Genomic DNA, 19,888 nt, shown 5'->3' with positions numbered 1-19,888 from the left:
CCTCTCCAGGGCCCCGGAGGCCAGCTTGGGACTGCTCAGACCCCAACTCCCAGCCGTGCGTTCCTCCGGACAGCCCTTCTGTGTGGAGAACCAGATGCCCCGTGTGGCTGGCTGGCTTGTCGGGGAGGGAGCGCTGGAGCAGGACCCAGCATTGCCTTCCGCGGCCCCGCGGCAGGCGGCTGAGTGCTGGAGGAGGCACATACCTGGGCTGGGACCCTGGGGAGGCCTGGGGGACCCGTGGAGGGGGTGCGTGAGCTCCTGGGCCGTCGCGGCGATGCTGGGGGCCTGCACCTCCGTTAATGCCCATGGTGACTGGGGTGGAGCTGCAGTGTGCTGCTCGCTGGTGAGCTTTCCAGAGGGCTTCACTGAGGTCTGCATATACCATCCCAGCCCGCTGCACAGTTCCGGGGTCTGGTCACCACCCCCTTTTAATTAAACTGCACGGGCCTTTCCCCAGTGCTCAGAGAACTGAAGCCTGTCTGCGCCGGTACCGCGTGTGACTTTATGATCAGCTTAAGGAGCCATCATTTAAAGGTTGTGGCCTTGTGACCACGTGGAGTCACTTTGTAAGCAAGGTCTACGTGGTGGGGGTGGCCCGCGCGGGGGCGGGGCAGGGCTGCACCCTGTCCACAGCTCCCAGGGCCTCCCGTCTAGGTGTGCGGAAGCTGGGCAGGTCAAACGCTTGAATTTTCTCTCCAAGCAAGTGCTCTGTCTTGTCGTGTCCCCAAATCAAATTGAATCAGACAGTGCCATTTGGGGGAAAAAGGCTGCTTCCTGAGGATATCTTAGTTGGAATTGTTTCTAGGTTCACATCTCAGCTTTTACAGAATTTCTGAATTTCTATCCGTTCTGTCTTCCAACTTTTGAAATTTTCTCTGCAAGTGGGTTATGTTTGTAAGTTTGCTCCTTGTTTTTAAGGAAAGTCTATCTAAAATCATGTTAATGTGGAGACCTTAAAAACAGTCACGAGAGGAAAATGGATGTTTGCTATTTAGCATTTTTCATAAGTGGTTTGCTAGGATGCTTGGGAGATTCGCAAGCCCTTCTGCCTTTCACTAGATGGTTGGGACCTGATACCAGGTCCCTGGCTCCTGGCAGAACCCACTCATGATCCTCTGGGTTGTTTTAGGACTGTTCGTCTTACAAACACCACTTTTTGGGAAACAGATTTCATGATTCGTGTAACAGGAAGCTGTCGCAGTGATGTTTTCAGGAGCGATCCTGGGGCCTGTTGCCAGGGAACAAGGGTGTTCCTTGGGTGTGCGGGAGAGGGAGAGGGTCTTTTCTTGGGGAGGAGCAGGGAGATTTCCTGGATTCCAGATGCAGCCCTGAGGGGTTTGCAAGTGTCTGTTCGAACGGGTGGGAGGTAGGACATGGAGGGATGGAGGCGAGTCAGGATATGGAGGAGAGTGGAGCCAGGGTTGGGGAGGGGCATGGGGGGAGAGGGCGGATGGGGGGAGTGCAGTGCAGAGGGGCTGGGGGCTGAGAGGGGTAGGGTGTGGAGAGGAGTCTGGAGTCTGGGATGTGGAGGGATGTGAGGACATGGAGGGCAGTGGGAGACCCAGGGGAGGGGCGGGGAGGTATGGGAGGATGGAGCAGACTGGTGGAGTGCAGTGCAGAGGGTGGGGGACATGGAGGCATGGGGAGATGGGGGGCTGCTTCAGAGGTGACAACCATGGTCAGTGTGAGCCCACTGGCCTCTGGAGGGTGGCCACCTGGTCTGTCTGTCCGGAGGGTGGCCGTGATCTGTCTGTGGGCTCTCCCTGCTTGCAAGGGACCTATCCACCTGCCCAGCTGCCGGGGATTCTCTGCCATCTGTGCTGAGCAGCCCTGTGCCCCAGCCTCCTCTGTGCTTGCCCTCAGGCCTTCACACTATCTGGAGGGCTGTGCTGCCCAGACTGCATGCCAGCCTTTGGCTTTGGCAGGGGCGAGTCACCTGCTCTCCACGCAGCAGCCCTGTCCCCACTCTCCTGGTCACCTGGTCACCATGCTCCGGTCCCATACACACCCCGGGCAGTGCATCCTCCCTGCAGGGTCCTTCAGGTGGGTGCACAGGCCCTGCAGAGCGCCGTTTGAGACCCCCAACCAAGCCATCCCCCAGGGACCATCCTGGATGTGGAGATGGCCTCTCCTCATGGGGACAGTCTGGCCTTGGCTGACACCAAGGGGGTTCCCTTAGCAGGAAGCTGTCCCAGTGATCAGGCCCAGTGGGGTGGGCCCTGCCTGCCCCCCTCTATCCATGCTCCCTGAGTGGGAGTCGGACACGACCCTGCCTGCCCTCTGGGCTTGTGGAAGCCACACCATGTGTGCCTGGCTGTGGGTACCGAGCTGACGTCCGTGGTCAGGCCATGGAGCGCTGGCCTCATACCATCTCTGTGCGCTCCCTCCTCCGCGTGAGGGGCTCTTCTCCAGCCTCGGTCGCTCCTGTGGGCTCGGGCTCTCGGGGCAGCCCCTGGTCTGTGCCACCCTGCAGGCCATCCCGCTGAGGCAGAGGAAGAACTTGGGGATGCCTCCAACAGGGCCTGCCTTGCCTCCTCCACTAGGCTCCTCTGCTTTACACTCTGACCTTTGACCCCTGTCCAGTGTGCTGTCTGTAGGGGGGCCTCCTGTCAGCCAGTGTGGGGGACCCAGCAGCTGAGAAGTGCTCACAGTCTGCAGGGGCCTCCCAGTGCGTGGGGCATGGGGTGGGTGCCTTGCCTGGCTCCACAACCCCATCCTGCTCCCAGTCACCCAGGGTCTCGTTGCTGCAGCTGCGGCTCAGGTGGCGTGCCCCCTGGGGTCCTGCCGAACCTGGGTGCCGTGTCGGCAACCCTCTCCCTGGCCTGCTCTGCCTTGTCTGCTGCACCGCCTCCCGGCTTTCACTGCACGGCTCGCCCGGTCAAAGTTGGAGCAAGAGCAGCTGCCGACCACCCAGCACGCACCCCCTGACCCTCTGCCATCTGGCCGCAGCCAGTGTTCAAAGATGTCCCCAAAGGCACATGACCTCGGTTAAGTCTCATGGGACTTCCACCGCTCACAGCACTCATCTTTCCCAAGGCCCTGCTCTCTGTTATCCATGGATGTCTTGCGCTGTGCACCCTGTGAGGCCGGCCGGCATATTTTTGATTTCTGGGTTGTGGTGAGTCAGTGCATCTGCAGAAATAGCTCCTTGTGAGGCAGGGTGTCATCTTTATCCATGTGCTCGAGTGGCCCACGCTTAGCGAGTTGCTGACAGGTGAGGGCACAGTGTAGTTAAAGGCCGTGCTTTGGAGAACACACGCCACACCCCTTGTTCCCATGTTGCTACTATTTTTTTTCTAAGTCATTACAAATGTTTTTATTTTTATTTTTATTTATTTATTTTATTTTGGTATCATTAATCTGCAATTACATGAAGAACATTATGTTTACTAGGCTCCCCCCTTCACCAAGTCCTCCCCACATACCCCTTCACAGTCACTGTCCATCTGTGTAGTAAGATGCTGTAAAATCACTACTTGTCTTCTCTGTGTTGCACAGCCCTCCCCGTAACCCCCACGCACTATACATGCTAATCGTAAGGCCCCCTTTCTTTTTCCCCACCCTTATCCCTCCCTTCCCTCCCATCCTCCCCAGTCCCTTTCCCTTTGGTAACTATTAGTCCATTCGAGTTCTGTGATTCTGCTGCTGTTTTGTTCCTTCGGTTTTCCTTTGTTCTTATACTCCACAGATGAGTGAAATCATTTGGTACTTGTCTTTCTCCGCCTGGCTTATTTCATTGAGTATAATACCCTCTAACTCCATCCATGTTGTTGCAAATGGTAGGATCTGTTTTTTTCTTATGGCTGAGTAATACTCCATTGTGTATATGTACCACATCTTCTTTATCCATTCATCTACCGATGGACATTTAGGTTGCTTCCATTTCTTGGCTATTTTAAATAGTGCAGCGATAAACATAGGGGTGCATCTGTCTTTTTCAAACTGGAGTGCTGCATTCTTAGGGTAAATTCCTAGAAGTGGAATTCCTGGGTCAAATGGTATTTCTATTTTGAGCATTCTGAGGAACCTCCATACTGCTTTCCACAATGGTTGAACTAATTTACATTCCCACCAGCAATGTAGGAGGGTTCCCCTTTCTCCACAACCTCACCAACATTTGTTGTTGTTTGTCTTTTCGATGATGGCGATACTTACTGGTGTGAGGTGATATCTCATTGTGGTTTTAATTTGCATTTCTCTGATGATTAGCGATGTGGAGCATCTTTTCATGTGCCTGTTGGCCATCTGGATTTCTTCTTTGGAGAACTGTCTATTCAGCTCCTCTGCCCATTTTTTAATTGGATTATTTGCTTTTTGTTTGTTGAGGCGCGTGAACTCTTTATATATTTTGGATGTCAATCCTTTATCGGATCTGTCATTTATGAATATATTCTCCCATACTGTAGGGTACCTTTTTGTTCTATTGATGGTGTCCTTTGCTGTACAGAAGCTTTTTAGCTTGATATAGTCCCACTTGTTCATTTTTGCCTTTGTTTCCCTTGCCTGGGGAGATATGTTCATGAAGAAGTCGCTCATGTTTATGTCCATGAGATTTTTGCCTATTTTTTTTTCTAAGTTTTATGGTTTCATGACTTACATTCAGGTCTTTGATCCATTTGGAGTTTACTTTTGTATATGGGGTTAGACAGTGATCCAGTTTCATTCTCTTACATGTACCATGTTGCTACTTTTTAAGAGGCTTGAGCCCTGCTTTAGGGCTTTTCTCACATGCACGCCCATGCACACACACGCATGTCTGTTAGCTGTGTTTGTTTTACGTGGATTTATAACCACACAGAGGTCAGGGAAGGGTCTCCACAAGTCCTCCAGAGGCCACTGAGGTCTGCTGAGAGCTGCTTCACGGCCCAGGAGGCAGCCGCTCCCAGCTGCGCCCTGCGTGTCGGCAGAGAATGTGTGTTCTGCAGCTGTGCTGAGGCCGTGGTCTATTTATGTCCAGGAGATTAAACTGGTAAATCTTCTGTGTCCGCACAAGGCAGTTCCGTTTCTCGTTGTCTGGTCAGCTCTGTCATCCACGCCGGGGGAGCCAAGCTCAGCCTCCCGGTTGGCTGGATCTCTGCGCCTCTACTGCCTGCCTCGTCTGTGCTGAGGCTTCCTGGGAAGGCCCCAGTCGGTGCAGGGTTGTAACAGTGCCTGTGACTGACCCGTCAGCCCGGAGTGACTGTTCCTCTCCAATAATGTCCAAGCCTTGCTATACTGTCTTGGCCAGCTGTTTCTTTTTCTGCCTTTGAAAAAATTACAGCCTCTGTGCTCTAATGTCTTGTATGCATTTCTTGTAAATATAGTTGATCTTTGATCCACACCTCAGTCTTTGAACTGTAGAGGTCCATTTACAGGTGGATTTTTTCAATAAACTTACAGGATTGGTATTGGACATAAGGCAGATTCCATGGATAATGTGGTCAATAGAAATGGGAAAGAAACACGTGATGCTTAGTGGCCCTCCAGGGATGGAGCCCGTGACCTTCGTGTTAGCACGTTGTCCTAATGCGCTGAGCTAACAGGCACGCTGGGGAAAAAGCCTTTAAAGTCACATCCAGCTGAAGGTGACAGTGCTTTTCTTCACAAAATCTCAAGGTTTGTTTTTTCTGTGAAGAAAGGAAAAGGAGAGATTCCAGCTGCCATTATGGGTGGCCTGTTCTTTCTGGGAAGAAATGCTTTTTAAACTGACCAGAAAAAACTCAGATAAATCCCCCATGTGGGGCTTCCTTTCCACTAGTTAACTGACTATCCTGGAAATGCCAACTACTTAACTCGTCAAGGGGCAAAATTATATCTTTACTCATCACATTAAACCCCAGAAACACTTAAGCTCCATCAGCCTTTCGTTGGCGCTATTGTTCTCTCGAGGGATCTGAAAAGGCATAGAGCTACACCCTTATGGCTGACGTGTGATCAGTGTGTTCAGATTTACCTCCGTACACTCGGCTTCTTCCAGACCGACCCTCCGCTTAGTGGCAGACCCCTTTGCTTTGGTCGGAAACCCTGTTGGAAAGTTACCTTCGCGGGGGCAGAGATCCCGGTTGGCACCACTTCTGGTGTGTGTTCTGTGGGGCAGCTGGGGAGGCCTGTGTGCTCCACGGCAGAGCACCCTCTATGCGGTTGTGGTTGGGCTGGTTTGGAAGCTGTGCCTGTTGTCACGATGCTGTGTCTGTGTGTGGGTTTCTGGGGCGAACCTGCCTGCGGTTCCCTGGCTCTGCACATCTTCCAGCACGTCTCCAGCTGCCCAGATTCAGCGTGGATGCCTGCTTCGCGTCTGCGTCCGGGTCAGACACAGCCCCGGAGCTGTGCTGGGTCTGCCCGTTAGCCCGTTCAGCATGGGTGCTTGTGTTAGTCTGATTTTCATTTCTGGAAGTCTCACTTGGGTCTGTGTTCAGTGTGCACCCGGTCTTGTATCTTCACGCCTGCCTTCTGTTGGTCAAAGCATGTGAGGCACATCAGTTCCCGTTTCTGAGGATCCCGGCATCTGAGGGCCCGCGGGCTCAGACCTGCCCCTGGGTTCCTGCTGCATCTCCTGGTGCCTGTTCTCACGTGATCGCTGATTTGGAACGTGGGCTGCGCCCATGCCACCTGCACGTGCTGCTCACATGTCTTGGATCTGGGGAACTTGCGAGTCCTGAGACAAGGACGGTTCCCTGAGGTCATGCTGCACCCACACACTGCCAGTCTGGGTCGACTTTACATCTTTGGCTTGAGGGCTTGGGGGCCATTCAGATGATGTGAATTTGGTTTGTGAACTTGAGTGAGAGTCTGCCTGGCTTTCTCAGGGAGGCCCCCCCACCCCAGCTCTTGCAGCAGCAGGTTTGGGGCCCACACTTTCCTCTCCAGGGCCTAGGAGTCGCTGGGAGCCATTTCCCGTTCATTCTTGGAATGGAAGGCGCAGCTGTCTGGGACCCCCCTTGGGGCAGCCAGCTGACCCCCTTCAGCCCACATCCCCGACGGCAACAGCGGTCAGGGCCCACGGCCTCACCAGGCTCCCTCTTCCCAGGGTCGGTGGCTGAGGGTTCCTGACTTCCTGGCCAGCTCACGGTGGCACTCGGGGAGGTGTTTGCAGAACATGCTGTTCAGCCTTCGTACTTGCTTAGGGCAGACGGGTGTCTGGGCACCGGGCATCTCATTGCCAGAGAGAGAGCCGCCCTGTGAAGGGGACTTCCCGAGCCCATTCTGTTTCCAGCAGAACGCGTCGTGTGTCCCCGGCTCTTCTTCCCAAAGGAAAGAATTCCGTCGAGAGACAGACGAGGGCCGTTCTCAACAGCAGTTATTAAGCACAGTGTAAGCGTGCTCCCTAGGAGGGTGGAGAGCGGCCTGCCATTAGGGTTAGGGTGGCTTTCATACGTCCTTTGAGTGACAGGTTGATTGACAACTCAAGGTTACATGACCTTTTCTCAGTGCACAGGCGCCTGACCCGTGCGTACCTAAACGAAGCCCACTGGGGGGCCAAACCTCAGTGCTTAAGCAGAGTTAGATTCATTTTAGTGAGGGGGCTCCTTTGGAACGAGGTCTTGGGACCTTGTGCAGGCCCTGACATCAGGGAAGCCCTGTGGTCCTGGGCCTCCTGGGCATGTTCTGGGCCTCCTGATGATCTGGGCATCCCTGACTGGAACTGGGAACGATGGAGGGCTGGGGGTGGCCAGGGCACAGCCTTCCTTGGGGACGGGCTGGCCCACTGCCCTGCTGTGTCTGACTAAGGGCACGTCTAAGAATTGTGCACACCTGAGGCCACTGGGTCTCCTAGGCTTGCTCCCAACTGGGGGTGACCAGTCGGGGAAGGGTCCCTTGGATCCGGCCAGCAGCAGAGGCAGCAGATCCAGGGGTGGGAAAGACCCATGTGGGCCATGGGAAGGCTGTGTCACGAGCCCAGCTCTGTGCTGGAAGCTTCCTGAAGCAGGGCAGCTTGCTGCGTCACCAAGGGCGGTGTCCTGACACATGTGAGGGACCTGGTCAGGGGCTCACTGCCCATTGGTGGTGTCAGAAGCATTGGCTTTGATTCCAGGGTGGCGCATCTGCCGTTCCGCTTCTGGCAGGAACGAGACCTTGCAGCTGAGGTCTCCATGGGACCGCCTGCCCGCAGGGTGGTAGCGCGCCCACCTCTGGGAGTCCGTGGGCGGGAAGGTGCGACTCCAGGCACAGCCCCAAAAGGGGGACACCCCCTTCCTGCGTGTGATTGATGGCCCAGGCAGCCCGGGTACGAGCCCTAGCCTCCCAGGGGCAGGTTCTCCAGGCCCTGCGTGGTGGGCTGCCCCTGTTCTGAGGGGTCACCCGAGGCGGGTTCAGAGGAGGCACGGATCTGCACTCCTGCGAGGCACTCATGGGTTGTGTGACCTTGTGTGTCCTGGCCTCCTGTGGCCAGCCCGCGGGCACTGTCCAGAGTTAAGTCAGGTAGATGGGCCCGTGCGTCCCGTCCACCAGCTCTGCCTGCATTCATACTCGTTAGCATGAAGAGGACAGTCAGGGTTCCCAGGCTCTAACTGGCCCCACCCCTTCTGCTTCGTAGGTTCCGACGCGGAAGGAGGAGCCCCTGCCGCCAGCCCCCAGCCAAAGCATTCCAGCGTTCTACTTCCCGCGAGGCCGCCCAAAGGGCACAGCGGACACAGACGCCATCATCGCCAAGGTCGAGAGCACGTTTGCCCAGTTCCCGCAGGAGAGGGCCACGATGGCGGACATGGGCAGTGTGGCAAAGGTGGGTGTGTGTGCGTGGCAGGCGGCACCCGTCTCTGCTGCTTTGTAGGCGTGCTGTTCTGGATCGTGCTTGGGACACCACTGCTAAAATCCAGCGCAAATGGGGTCTCATGTTAATTCTCATCACAAACTGTGCTGAGGGTGCAGCACCCTGCCACATGGAGTGAGTGTAACGTCTGCGTCTTGCGGGACACCTTCCCTGGAGGTCAGCGTCGGCCTCCCTCTGCCCTTCCGACCGGTGTTGCTCCCTGCCTGTGCCTCTATTCTGCGCAAACTTGGACCCACAATCCCTAGGTAGCAATACAGTACGCGTGGTTTGAAACTTGGCTTTAAGGGCCATCACGCTGTGCGTCGTAACGCCTTTGGTATTTGAAGATCAGCCATGTTGCCGCGTGTAGGCTCAGGCACAGTCGGTCCGTTTCTGCTGTGGGGACGCAGCGCCATTTACTCCCTGGTCCCCCCAGTGTGTATTTGTGTTGCCAGGGCTCCTCCAGTGCCTCACCCACCAGGAAGGTGGCATTGCTGGGACACTGTCACCATCCCACGAGGTAGCCCCGGTCCCTTGCCTGGTGTGGGGCCCAGGACCATGAGGGCTCCTGCTGCCTGCGGGCTCCCGCTCGCCCAGCCCTTCCCGGCTCTCAGGGCCGCCTCCTGGGTGTTGGGCTCCCACTGCCTGAAGTTCTGCTCCATAAAGCGCTCTAAACCGGCTGTCAGGTGCAATCAGTGGCTTGTCCCGCCCCCTGCCTCCTGCCACTCGGGTGCTTTTTCCTTGGCTCTCCCATCCGTCCCCTGCCCTCCCCTCTTGTAGAATTTCTCTGTGTTCTGGACACTTGCCCTCTATCCACTGTTTGCATTGGGAAAAGGTTTTCCTGCTCTGCCTGCTCTAAATGACACCACCTACTTCCATCTACTTTCATTTATTAGGGTGTCCTTGGCCGTCTGTGTGCAAGAGCTTGATTGAGAGAGAATTCCTGTACCACACATTTCACTTGTTTGCAGTGTGGTGTTGAGTGTATTCGCAGTTGTACAACCCACCACTGCTGTCAGCGTCCAGGCGTTTTTGCCACTCCAAGGAGAAACCCTGCACCCTTGATCCCTGCGGAGCCCTCACCCACTAGCACCCTCATCCCCACAGCGAACTCATCCACCCCCAGCACCTTCATCCCTAGTGACCTCATCCCCTCATACCCCCAGTGCTTCATCCGTAGTCCCTGGGAAACGAGTCACCGGCTTTCTATGTTCTCAAGACATTTCGTGTAAATGGAATTGTATAGTACCTGGGTTCTGTGCCTGGCTTTGGGCACTCAGCATGTTTTCGGGGTTCCTTTGTGTCTCGGCGCAGGTCAGGGCTCCGTCCCTTAGCTTTGTGTCCCACGGGGGCCACCATTTAGGCTGCTGTGACTGTCGTGCTGCTGGCGTCTCCATATCTTGGATGCACAGACCTAGGATGGAATCGTTGGGTCAGGTGGGGACGCTGCATGTCATTTTTTGAGGAGCTACCAGGCTTTTCCACAGCAGCTGCACCATTTTGTGTTCCACGCAGCAGTGCACAAGGGTTCCAGGCTGCACCCTTGCCAACACTTTTTATCTCTTCGTGGACAGCCTGTCTAGCGTGTGTGAGGTGGCATCTCGCAGCTGTAATCTGTGTCTCCCTGATGACCAGCGATGTCGAGCATCTTTCACGGGCTTACTGGTTACTTGCGCATCTCCTTTGTACACTGTCTGTTTAGATCCTTTGCCCATTTTCAGTTGGGTTATTTGTCATTTTGTTGAATTGTGAGAGTTCTTGATAGATTCTGGATGCAAGTCCCTTATCAGATACACAGTGTGCCGATATGTTCTCCCGTTCTGGGTTGTTTGTTCATTTTCTTAACAGTGTCCTCTGATGCAAAGAAGTCTTTGATTTTGGTGGACTTCATTTTTCTTTTCATTTGTTACTTGTGTTTTGGTGTCATATCCATGAAATGTTACCAGATCCAACATCGTGAAAATTCACTTTGGCTTTGCACTTACGAGTTTTATCTCTGACGTCTACATATTTTATCCTTTCTGATGCCAGTGTAGAGTGACGTGGAGTCCAGCTGCATTCTGCGGCCTGTGGATGCCCAGGGTTCCCATCACCGCTTGCAGAAGAGACTGTTCTTTCCCCAGCACGGTCTCAGCCCCCTTGCTGGAATCCGCTGACCATGTATGTGCAGGCTTAATACAGGGTTCTGACTCTGTTCTCCCTACCATGTTTCTGTCTTTATGCCAGTACCACCCTGCCTTGATGTACTCTGGCTTTGCAGTAAGTTTTGAAACAGGGGCATGTGAGTCCTTAACTTTGTTCTTCTTTTTCAAGATTGTTTTAGCTCAGGGCGGCCCCTTGCTCTTCCACATGAACTGTAGGATCACCTTGTCAGGTTCCTACAAAGATGCCAACTGGGGTGCTGACAGGGGGTACATTGAATCTGTTGATCAGCTTGGGGAGTATTGCCATTTCAGCGATAGCAGTCTTTTGATCCATGGATGTGGAATGTCTTTCCATTTATTTATGTCTTTAATTTCTTTGAGAAACATTTCATAGTTTTCAAGGTTAAGTTTTCTATAGATTCTATTATATTTGTTCCAAAGTATTTTTTTATTTCTGATGCTATTATAAATGAAATTGTTTTCTCAATTTTATTTATGGATTGTTCATTGCAAATGTTAAAAATACAGCTGTTTTTTTGCGTATCGACCTTATATCCTGCAATCTTCTGAACTCAGTCATCAGTTGTACTGGTTTTTAGCGTATTCCTTAGGATTTTGTATAGAAGTGATTGTGGCTCCTGTGAGTACAGATAGTTTCATTTCTTCCTTTTCCGTGTGGACGTCCTATTCTCTGCCTCACTGAACTGCTGTGGTTAGAACTCCACTGTGGTGCTGGAGACAACCACCAAGTGCAGGCTCTGGTCTTGCTCCTGGTCTGGTGGGGAAAGTCTCCATGCTTTCACCCCTGACATGACGTCAGCTCTGGGCTGCTCTTACACACCCTTTGTCAGGTAGAGGACGTCCATTCTGGTCCAGGTTTGTTGAGTGTCTTTGTTTAGACAGGATGCTGGGCTTGTCAGATGCTTTTCCTGCTTCTCCTAAGATGGTCGTGTGGCTTTGCTTTTGCCTTCCTGATGCGGGACATGACATGAGTTGACTTTTCCAGTGTTAAACCAGCCTTACTTTCCTGGAAGGACTCCCGCTTGGTCATGGTGTGCAGTCCTTTCTGTGTGTTGCTGGATTCTCTTTGCTAGTTTCTCCATTGATGATTTTTGCCCTGTGGTCATGGAGACCTGCTGGTAGGCTTCTGGGGGTTCCTGTGTCTGGTTTTTGTGGTAGGGTAACACTGTTCTCAGAGGATGACTTGGGAAGTGTTCCGTTGTATTAGAGATTTGCCTTGTGAGAGTTTTCTAAAATTGTTTTGTAAGTGGGTAAAAACAGGGTTACGAAGTTAAACCAAAAATCCAGAACTACTCAGGTAAGTCCAGATGGTCTACTCCAGCCCGTCTCCTCTTCCGGTAACAGTTTTCACAGCCCTGCATTGCCTTTTGGCTGTTTTTCTTCTTAGCATGAGCAAGTACATGTAGATATGCATGTGTGTACATGTGCACATACTGAATTTCTCCCATTTCTTAGGTTGAAAGTGTCACAGTCTGCACGTGGGTGTCTTCTCAGCAAACACTGTATGTTGCAGATCACCCCAAATCAGCATGGAGTTCCTTGCTTTGCCCTCCCGCCTGCAACCGTAAAAGTGACTGGCCGCCGAAACCATGCAAAGCCATCTCCTTCCGAGGGAAAGATGACAGCCGTTTTGTGACCGCTAAAGCTTGCTGAAACGTTAAAAACTCTCTTACAGTTGGTCGTTAGTGTATAGGGAGATGGAAAAAGTAGTGAGACTGATAGCATGCTGTTTTGTAGAAACACTAGGAATTAACGTGTTTCATTTCTTTGTGAAAAGCGTAGTGGCATAGCTTGGACAGAGCACATCTTGTTGAGTGGCATAGGGTGCAGAGGGGGCATCTTCTCTGAGCCCGGGCTAATGCATGTTACTTCTCAGTCTGGTCTTACACTTCACATTCCCTGTGCTGTGAGACATCTGCAGGCGCCTCTACCTCAGGGGTTTGCTGGCCTCCCTTCTGCTTGGACTGTTCTGTTTCCATCACAGCCTCGCCAACATCGTGCGCTTTCACTAAATCCCTCTGGCTGTGCCCAGAACCTCCTGCCCCACTGTGGGCATAGCATCCTGCACTCAGCCATTTCTTCGGTGGTTCATTTGCATTCCGTCAAATCCTGTGTGCTCTGTGTAGTGTTTCTTCACAACTTAGCCACCCATCCACCTGGCCTCCACTATCCACCGTCCAAGCGTCCACTGAGGCAGTAGGTTCTAAACGCTGAAGTTGCTCGTTGGCCATCGGCCGAACAGAGACAAGTGGGGTTTGGTGTTGAAAACCAGACTTTCACCTGGCAGAGAACTAGGGTGCCTGCAGCTTATGCACCCAGGGGTGAGTTCACAGCCAACTTACTTCCTGACAGCATGTCCCTGCTGCCGGGATGTGGGCCTTATAGCCAGACACCTTGCGCTCTGTGTGTGACCTGAGCAGCAGGTGCAAGGACAGGCCCCCATGGACTGGGGAAGGGGCAGTGTGCACCTCACGCTCCTTTCGTGGTGTGTGGTGTCCAGGGCCGGCAGCTCCTCTTCTCCCGCCCGTCCTCACACTTGTGTGCTGTTAAGACGAAGTTGGAACCGTGCTCGGAGGGGAGCCTGGCATGTCCATGGAACTGTGGCAGTGGACTTTAAAACCAAGAGGACCGCCTGCACCCCGTGTCCCCTGCCGGTGCCTGGTGCTCTGTGTGTGGGTGAGCCGTGGCCTGTTCCCACGGAGGCTGCCCCTTTTTGCAGGAATAGCCGTGTGCACAGTTTCATGTCGTTGTCTGTCTTTGGGACTGCTTTCCCTAAGAGCATGACCAGGCCACAGTGGAGGGCATGTGGGCTGTTATCCAGGGTTCCCAGAGTCCCTCCAGAAGGGCTCTGCAGTCATGAGTTCTCACTGTCTGCCGTGACGGAGCCAGTGAGTGGCTTGGGGCCTTGTCGGTGGGAAACGGTATCTCAGGGCTCTTTCGGTGTGCATTTTTCTTCATCTGCTAATATTTCCCGTGAAATTTCACCCCTGGTTGTTAAGCAAGATATGCACATACTCCAGTCATCCAGTTGTTCTCGCCCAGTTTGGGGTTCAGGGTCAGCCACACGGGTTAGCCTGCGTCCGCTTCATTTCTGCCCTGCTTTCAGCTTCTCTGCTTCTCAGGCTCCCCCGCGGCCCCCTTGCCGAGCCGCCGTCTCCCAGCTCTGCTGTGATGTCACCGCTTCACCTGGGATTTTAATTTCTCCAGTCGGTTTTCATCATTTATACTTCTTATAAACCAATTTTTTGCTTGACTTACAAATTTATTACTTTAAAGCTCTTCCTTATTTTATTGTATGATTTTGAACATCTTTATCAGGTGCGCACACACCGCCCTTTCCCTTGTTGGGTCAGTTACTTCTGCCCCCGCCACAGGCCGTGCTGGAGACCGGTCTGCATCGTCTTTCAGGGAAGCTGTCAGCTTCCCCGATTCCTTCCTGGGTTTGTGTCTTTTCCTGAATTTCTGCTCTCGGGTTTGTTGCGCCCTCACACTTGTCTGTTCCGTCATGTTTTCCAAGCTTTTGATGGGAACTAACTCTTATGGTCCCTTCACTGGTCTGTAATTCATATACGGGAAGATCTCCCGTTTAAGTTTGTACCTTCAGACTTTCTGAGAGTGTGTCTCCTCCTCCACTGTCTGGGGGACACGCGCCTGGCCCCGGCCCCTTCCCTGCCCCCGGGGCCCCTCCCCACGTCCCCTCTGTGTCCCTCAGAGGCCCTTAGCCCCTGTCTCATCCCCGTCTCATCCTGCCCTGCCTCGCTGCCCCAGGACTGCCCCTGGCCTCCTCCTGGCGTCAGGGCCTGCCTTGTCTTGTGGGATTCCCCATGAGCGGGTCGTGCTTCTGTGTGGGGTTGGCGCTGTCCTCCCGGCCAGTCAGCCACATGCGCACACAGGCCGTAGCTGTGGTCGCCCCCAGCACTCTGTGAGCGGAGCTGCTCTCCGTGCTGGTGTGCACGGTCGTTGCCTGCATCGCATCCCCAGGTTGTCAGGATGGCAGAGTTGAGCCCTGGTCGTCAGGTGCCTGGGTGCCAATCGTTGGAACAAGCACGGCGACTTTCTGGAGCACGTGCAGGTACACGCAGTGGGCTGTCCTGTGGCCCTGCAGCTCCCAGCGCCGCTGTGGTCGGGGCCACCCTGCAGGACGTACCTCCTCACTGCAGCTTCAGTTTCCTCCCCCACATGATGGCTCCCTACGCCTTTCTCGTGGTGGGCTTTTGTCCATGTGTCCTTCCACGGGTGGTGCTTGGGTAGGCGTGGGCTGCCCGTGGTTCCGTGGGTATGTGCAGTGGTGGCGTGTTTATGCCAAGGTCCATGCAGTGAGCCCCCACTAGCTGCCCAGTGCATGCGGGCCATATGCTCTCACGGAGCCATCACCCAGGCCACAATACCTCCTCAGTGACTCCCCATCCCCCCTGCGCCGTGCCCATGGCAGCCCCAGCACCACGTGTGTGACATGTACGACCTAACAGGCTTTGGCACTGGGTTCCCTGCCCCATAGCAGTGGGGCGCAAGTGTTCCCAGCACCTGCAAGCCCCACTCCTCCCATCCTGGCACACCCCCTACGCTGCCCCTGCTCACCTACTGTCACCTAGATGAGGTGGAGTCTTCTAGAGCTTTATATGCACAGGACCTTACAGTAGACAGTGTGTGTATGTGGTCACATAAAACCATCAGCATTTTAACCATTGTAAAGCCTACAGTCCAGAGACCTTTATCACATATTCAGTGTTGAACAACCAACCACCCCCTCTGTCTGGTTCCAGAACATTCTACCCCCCCCCCCCCCACAAAGGAAACCCCATCCCCACAAGCAGGTCTCCCCACCCTTCCCAGCCCAACAGCCATGAATCCATGTCTGTCTGTGCATCTGCCTGTTCTGGGCGTTTCCTGTGAACAGATCCCAGTCCGTGTGTCCCTGTGTGCCTGCGCCTCTCCCTGGGCACCGTGGGCTCAGGTCCATCCATGCTGTGCATGTGTCAGGGCCCCCCTCCTCTTCAGGGCTGAGTAATAGTCCCCTATGTGCACGGCTCATGCTCTGCATGTTTGGGTGGCTACTATTTGGAATAATGACTGTGACTTCAGTGAACACATTCAGGTACACGTGTGTGAACCCCCGTTTCCAGCTCTTCCATGTGTGTATACAGTTGTGAGGTCCCTGGATTATGCAGTAAATCTTTGCTTAACTTGCTGGCACCATGTTACATCCCCGGCGGCCCCGTGTGAGGGCCCGGTTGTCGCCCACCCTCGCCCCTTTTGTGTGGCTGCTCTCTAGCCATCTGTCTTAGTCAGGCCACCCTCACAGCGCCCGGGCTGGGGCTTGTGAACAGCACGCATCGATCTCTCACGGCTCTGGGGCTTGGAGTCCCAGGTCAAGGTGCCAGCATCTTGGTGTCCGGTGAGGCCTCCTGCTCAGGCGTCCTACCTGCACTTCGGTTCAGTTCTGACACCACCACCTGGCGTTAGCGAAGAAGCCACTGCAGAAGAGCTCAGCTCCACGGGATGCCCCTTCAGATGCCAGTCCCAGGTCCCAGGTGCCTCTGACGGACCAGCTGTAGGTTCATGGGGCCCCACAGCCCTTCTCACAGTCCCTAATTTGCCGTAAGAGCTCACAGAACCCAGGGAAACACCTACATCTACCAGTTTTTCGTATAGTTGGCCTCTGAGTAACACAGTCTTTAGGGGTCAGTCAAAAACCCACATACAACCTGTGACTCCCCAAAAACTTAACTGGCAATAGCCTACATTGATCTTATAGTACAAACGATAAAATAAACTAGGATCTACATATTCTCTGCATTCACAACACACCTCTTTCTTAATTGTTTAGATACCTGTGTGCTGTGCTGTGCATCTGCCTGTTTGTTTCACACTGTTTCTCATCTTCAAAACCATCTCCAGTGCCCACATTGAAAAGCCTGTTTAAATGCACTTAGGCACTTCAAACCTGTGCTGTTCGAGGGTTAGCAGTATAACACAGGGTGGATAAAGGCCACAGATGGAAGGTGCAGAGGGCAGGGTCCGGGAGGGACCTGAGGGCTGGAGCATCCGACCCCGAGGAGTGAGAACCATTGCCCTCCTGGTATGTGGACCCATGCTCCAGCCCGGAAGCTCTCTGAGCCACATACTGTCTTTTTATGGAGGCTTCGTCACATCGGCCTGATGGGTCACTAAGCCAATCCCCATGCCTTCTTTCCCAGACCATAGGTGGGGCTGCAAGTTCTAGCTTCTAACTAGGGCTAGGTCTGCCTGGTGACCAGCCCCGTCCACAACTCCACACAGGCACCTCATTAGGACAAAAGACCCTCCTGTCACTCAGGACATTCCAAGAAATTTAGGGGCTCTGTGCCAGGAACTGGGGCCAAGACCAGTACATATATTTCTTATTTCATGCACAGAGCAGTGTGATGAATCTCGGATGCAATTTACACAGTGGAAGGAGCCGACAGACCGAAAGGCACCACCAGTGCCACAGTTCCATTTTATGTGACATTCTGAGAATGGCAGACCAGCTCCCTGGGGCAGGGGAGGGCTGGGGGGTGCTGGGAGGGGTGCATGACCGAGGCACGTCTCTGCACCTGACAGGGAATGGATCTTCCTCTGTGCACTTACAAAATGTGCTTTTTTATAAACAGGCGCTTACATAGCATTTATAAAACATGGGATCTTAATATGTGATGTACCTTTTCCTTTGGAGTGACAGTTTTATAATTTTTTACAAAATGTTTCTTTACATCTTTTGCATTTTAGAGGTAATGCTTCCCATTCACTTCAGAATATGACCAAGTCTTGGGAGGTCACTTAGGTCAGGGCCAGAGCTGTAGGGCTACCAGCTCTCCTGTAGGACTGGATAGGCTTGGGGCCACAGTCACACCAGCATGTCCTGGGAGCCGAGCATAGGTGACCCCGTTCAGGAGAGTGCACAGGTCGTGAAGGGCATGGACCACGGGCGCTGACCAGGGCCTGGAGCCATGAAGTAGGGCAGTGCTGCCCTGGACCACCCATCCTGAGACCACTGGGTTCTCACACCCACACTACCACCACCCAGAGCAAGATGCCGAGGGTTTCCAGCACCCCAGGTTAATTCCCTCTGCCCGCCCCTTCTGGGTCACCAGCCTGGTGCTGCATGGCCTCGCGGATCACTTCTCAGTTGTCAGGCACGAGCCTTGTTCCCACCCGGCTTCTCCGCTCACCTTCATGAGACAGTCCACACCTGCAGGTGGCAGTGGGTTCTCATTGCTGCATTTTATCCCACTGCGCGGCTTGGAGCCATCCCCTCCAAGGTCTGTCGTGCGCCCCCTTACAGGCAGCACGCACCCCAAAGTGCATACACCAACCCACTGTTCATCCAGCCTGCTGCTCTGGACGGCGGGGTTGTTGCGTCAGGACCATTGTGAGTAGAACCACGAGAACACCGTTGGCCGTGTCTCCCAGGAGCGGAAGCCCCTGTTCGTGTGCTCTTGGGACAATCCTGTACGACTGTGGTGTCCCACGTGGCAGCGCTGCCCCAGCAGCTGCACCACTTCCCGCCCCCTGGCCGTGTGTGCGAGTCCCGGCTCCTTGCACTGTCGCCACTCCTGGCATTTTCAGCCTTTACCTTCAAGCCTTCCTGTGTGTCCTGTTGTCTCATGTGCTCACTCCTGAGTGTAGAGCCATTTTCACAGCGTCCGTGGGCACTTCTCCCTGCAGTACCCCTCAGGCCTATTGCTCTGAGGTGGCATGTGCCTCTTCGGGCCGATGCTTCCTTTACACATTCTTCCAGAAGGTTCCCTGTTACCATTCACGTTAGGACTGCTCCATCGTGCACTGGCTTTTGTGCACTATGTGAAGTAAGCTGGGTTTTCCCACCGACCCAAGATTCGGGGAAGAGACATTCATTTCCTGCCGAACGGCAGGCCTGCCGAGGCCCTTCCTGGGTGACAGCGTGTGGCGGTAGCTCCCCAGCTGCATTCCCGCCACTGATCTCTCTGCTCCTCTCCACACTGATAGATGAAACCTTCACTGATGTACTCCAGGAAGTCTTGAAATCTTTGAGTGAAATCATTTGATACTTGTCTTTCTCCACCTGGCTTATTTCACTGAGCATAATACCCACTAACTCCATCCATGTTGTTGTAAATGGTAGGATTTGTTTTCTTCTTAAGGCTAAATAATATTCCATTATGTATATGTACCGCATCTTCTTTATCCATTCATCTACTGATGGACACTTAGGTTGCTTCCATATCTTGGCTATTGTAAATAGTGCTACGATAAACATTGGGCTGCATCTGTCTTTTTCAAACTGAGATCCTGCATTCTTAGGGTAAATTTCTAGGAGTGGAACTTCTGGGTCAAATGGTATTTCTATTTTTAGTGTTTTGAGGAACCTCCATACTGCTTTCCACAGTGGTTGAACTAGCTTACATTCCCACCAGCAGTGTAGGAGGGTTCCCCTTTCTCCGCATCCTCGTCAGCATTTGTTGTTGTTTGTCTTTTCTGTGTTGGCCATCCTAACTGGTGTGAGGTGATATCTCATTGTGGTTTTAATTTTCATTTCCCTGATAATTAGCAATGTGGAGCATCTTTTCATGTGCCTGTTGGCCATCTGAATTTCTTCTTTGGAGAAGTGTCTGTTCATATCCTCTGCCCATTTTTTAATAGGGTTATTTGCTTTTTGGGTGTTGAGGCAGCTGAGTTCTTTGGAAGAGCTTTATTCTATTCCTAGTTTCCTGGTCTGTTGGTTTTTAATTAATGGTGTTTTTTTTGTATTGCTGATCTCACTTTGCTCACATGCATTCTGTGCAGGATTTTTGTGCCTGTGCCTTTGAGAGATGACTGGCCTGTGAGTCTCCTTGCGTCCTCGACAGGCTTCAGTATCCGGGATATGCTGGCCTATTAGCGAGAACTGAGAAACGTCCCCTATGTTTATTCTTTGAAAGAGTTTGTATACAGTTAATACAATTTCTTCCCTAAATGTTTATAAGAATTTACTGGTGAAGCCCCTTGGGTTTGAAATTTT

General features: G+C 53.3%; 1 protein-coding gene across 4 annotated transcripts in view; it reads left to right on the top strand.

The window, feature by feature from the left end:
• Window positions 1-19,888, top strand: part of LOC130678805 (serine/threonine-protein phosphatase 2A regulatory subunit B'' subunit beta-like) — a 45,153-nt gene that overhangs the window by 12,256 nt on the left and 13,009 nt on the right. For all 4 annotated transcript variants that reach the window (XM_057496008.1, XM_057496009.1, XM_057496007.1 and 1 more), the window contains exon 2: window positions 8,513-8,698. In XM_057496008.1, coding sequence (XP_057351991.1) covers window positions 8,513-8,698 — 186 coding nt within the window. The remainder of the gene's footprint in view (window positions 1-8,512; window positions 8,699-19,888) is intronic.

The sequence above is a fragment of the Manis pentadactyla genome, chromosome X (genome assembly GCF_030020395.1).
Source record: "Manis pentadactyla isolate mManPen7 chromosome X, mManPen7.hap1, whole genome shotgun sequence".
Classification (NCBI taxonomy): domain Eukaryota; kingdom Metazoa; phylum Chordata; class Mammalia; order Pholidota; family Manidae; genus Manis; species Manis pentadactyla.
Note: the sequence above shows the minus strand (reverse complement) of the source record. Positions and strands in the feature narration are given on the sequence as shown.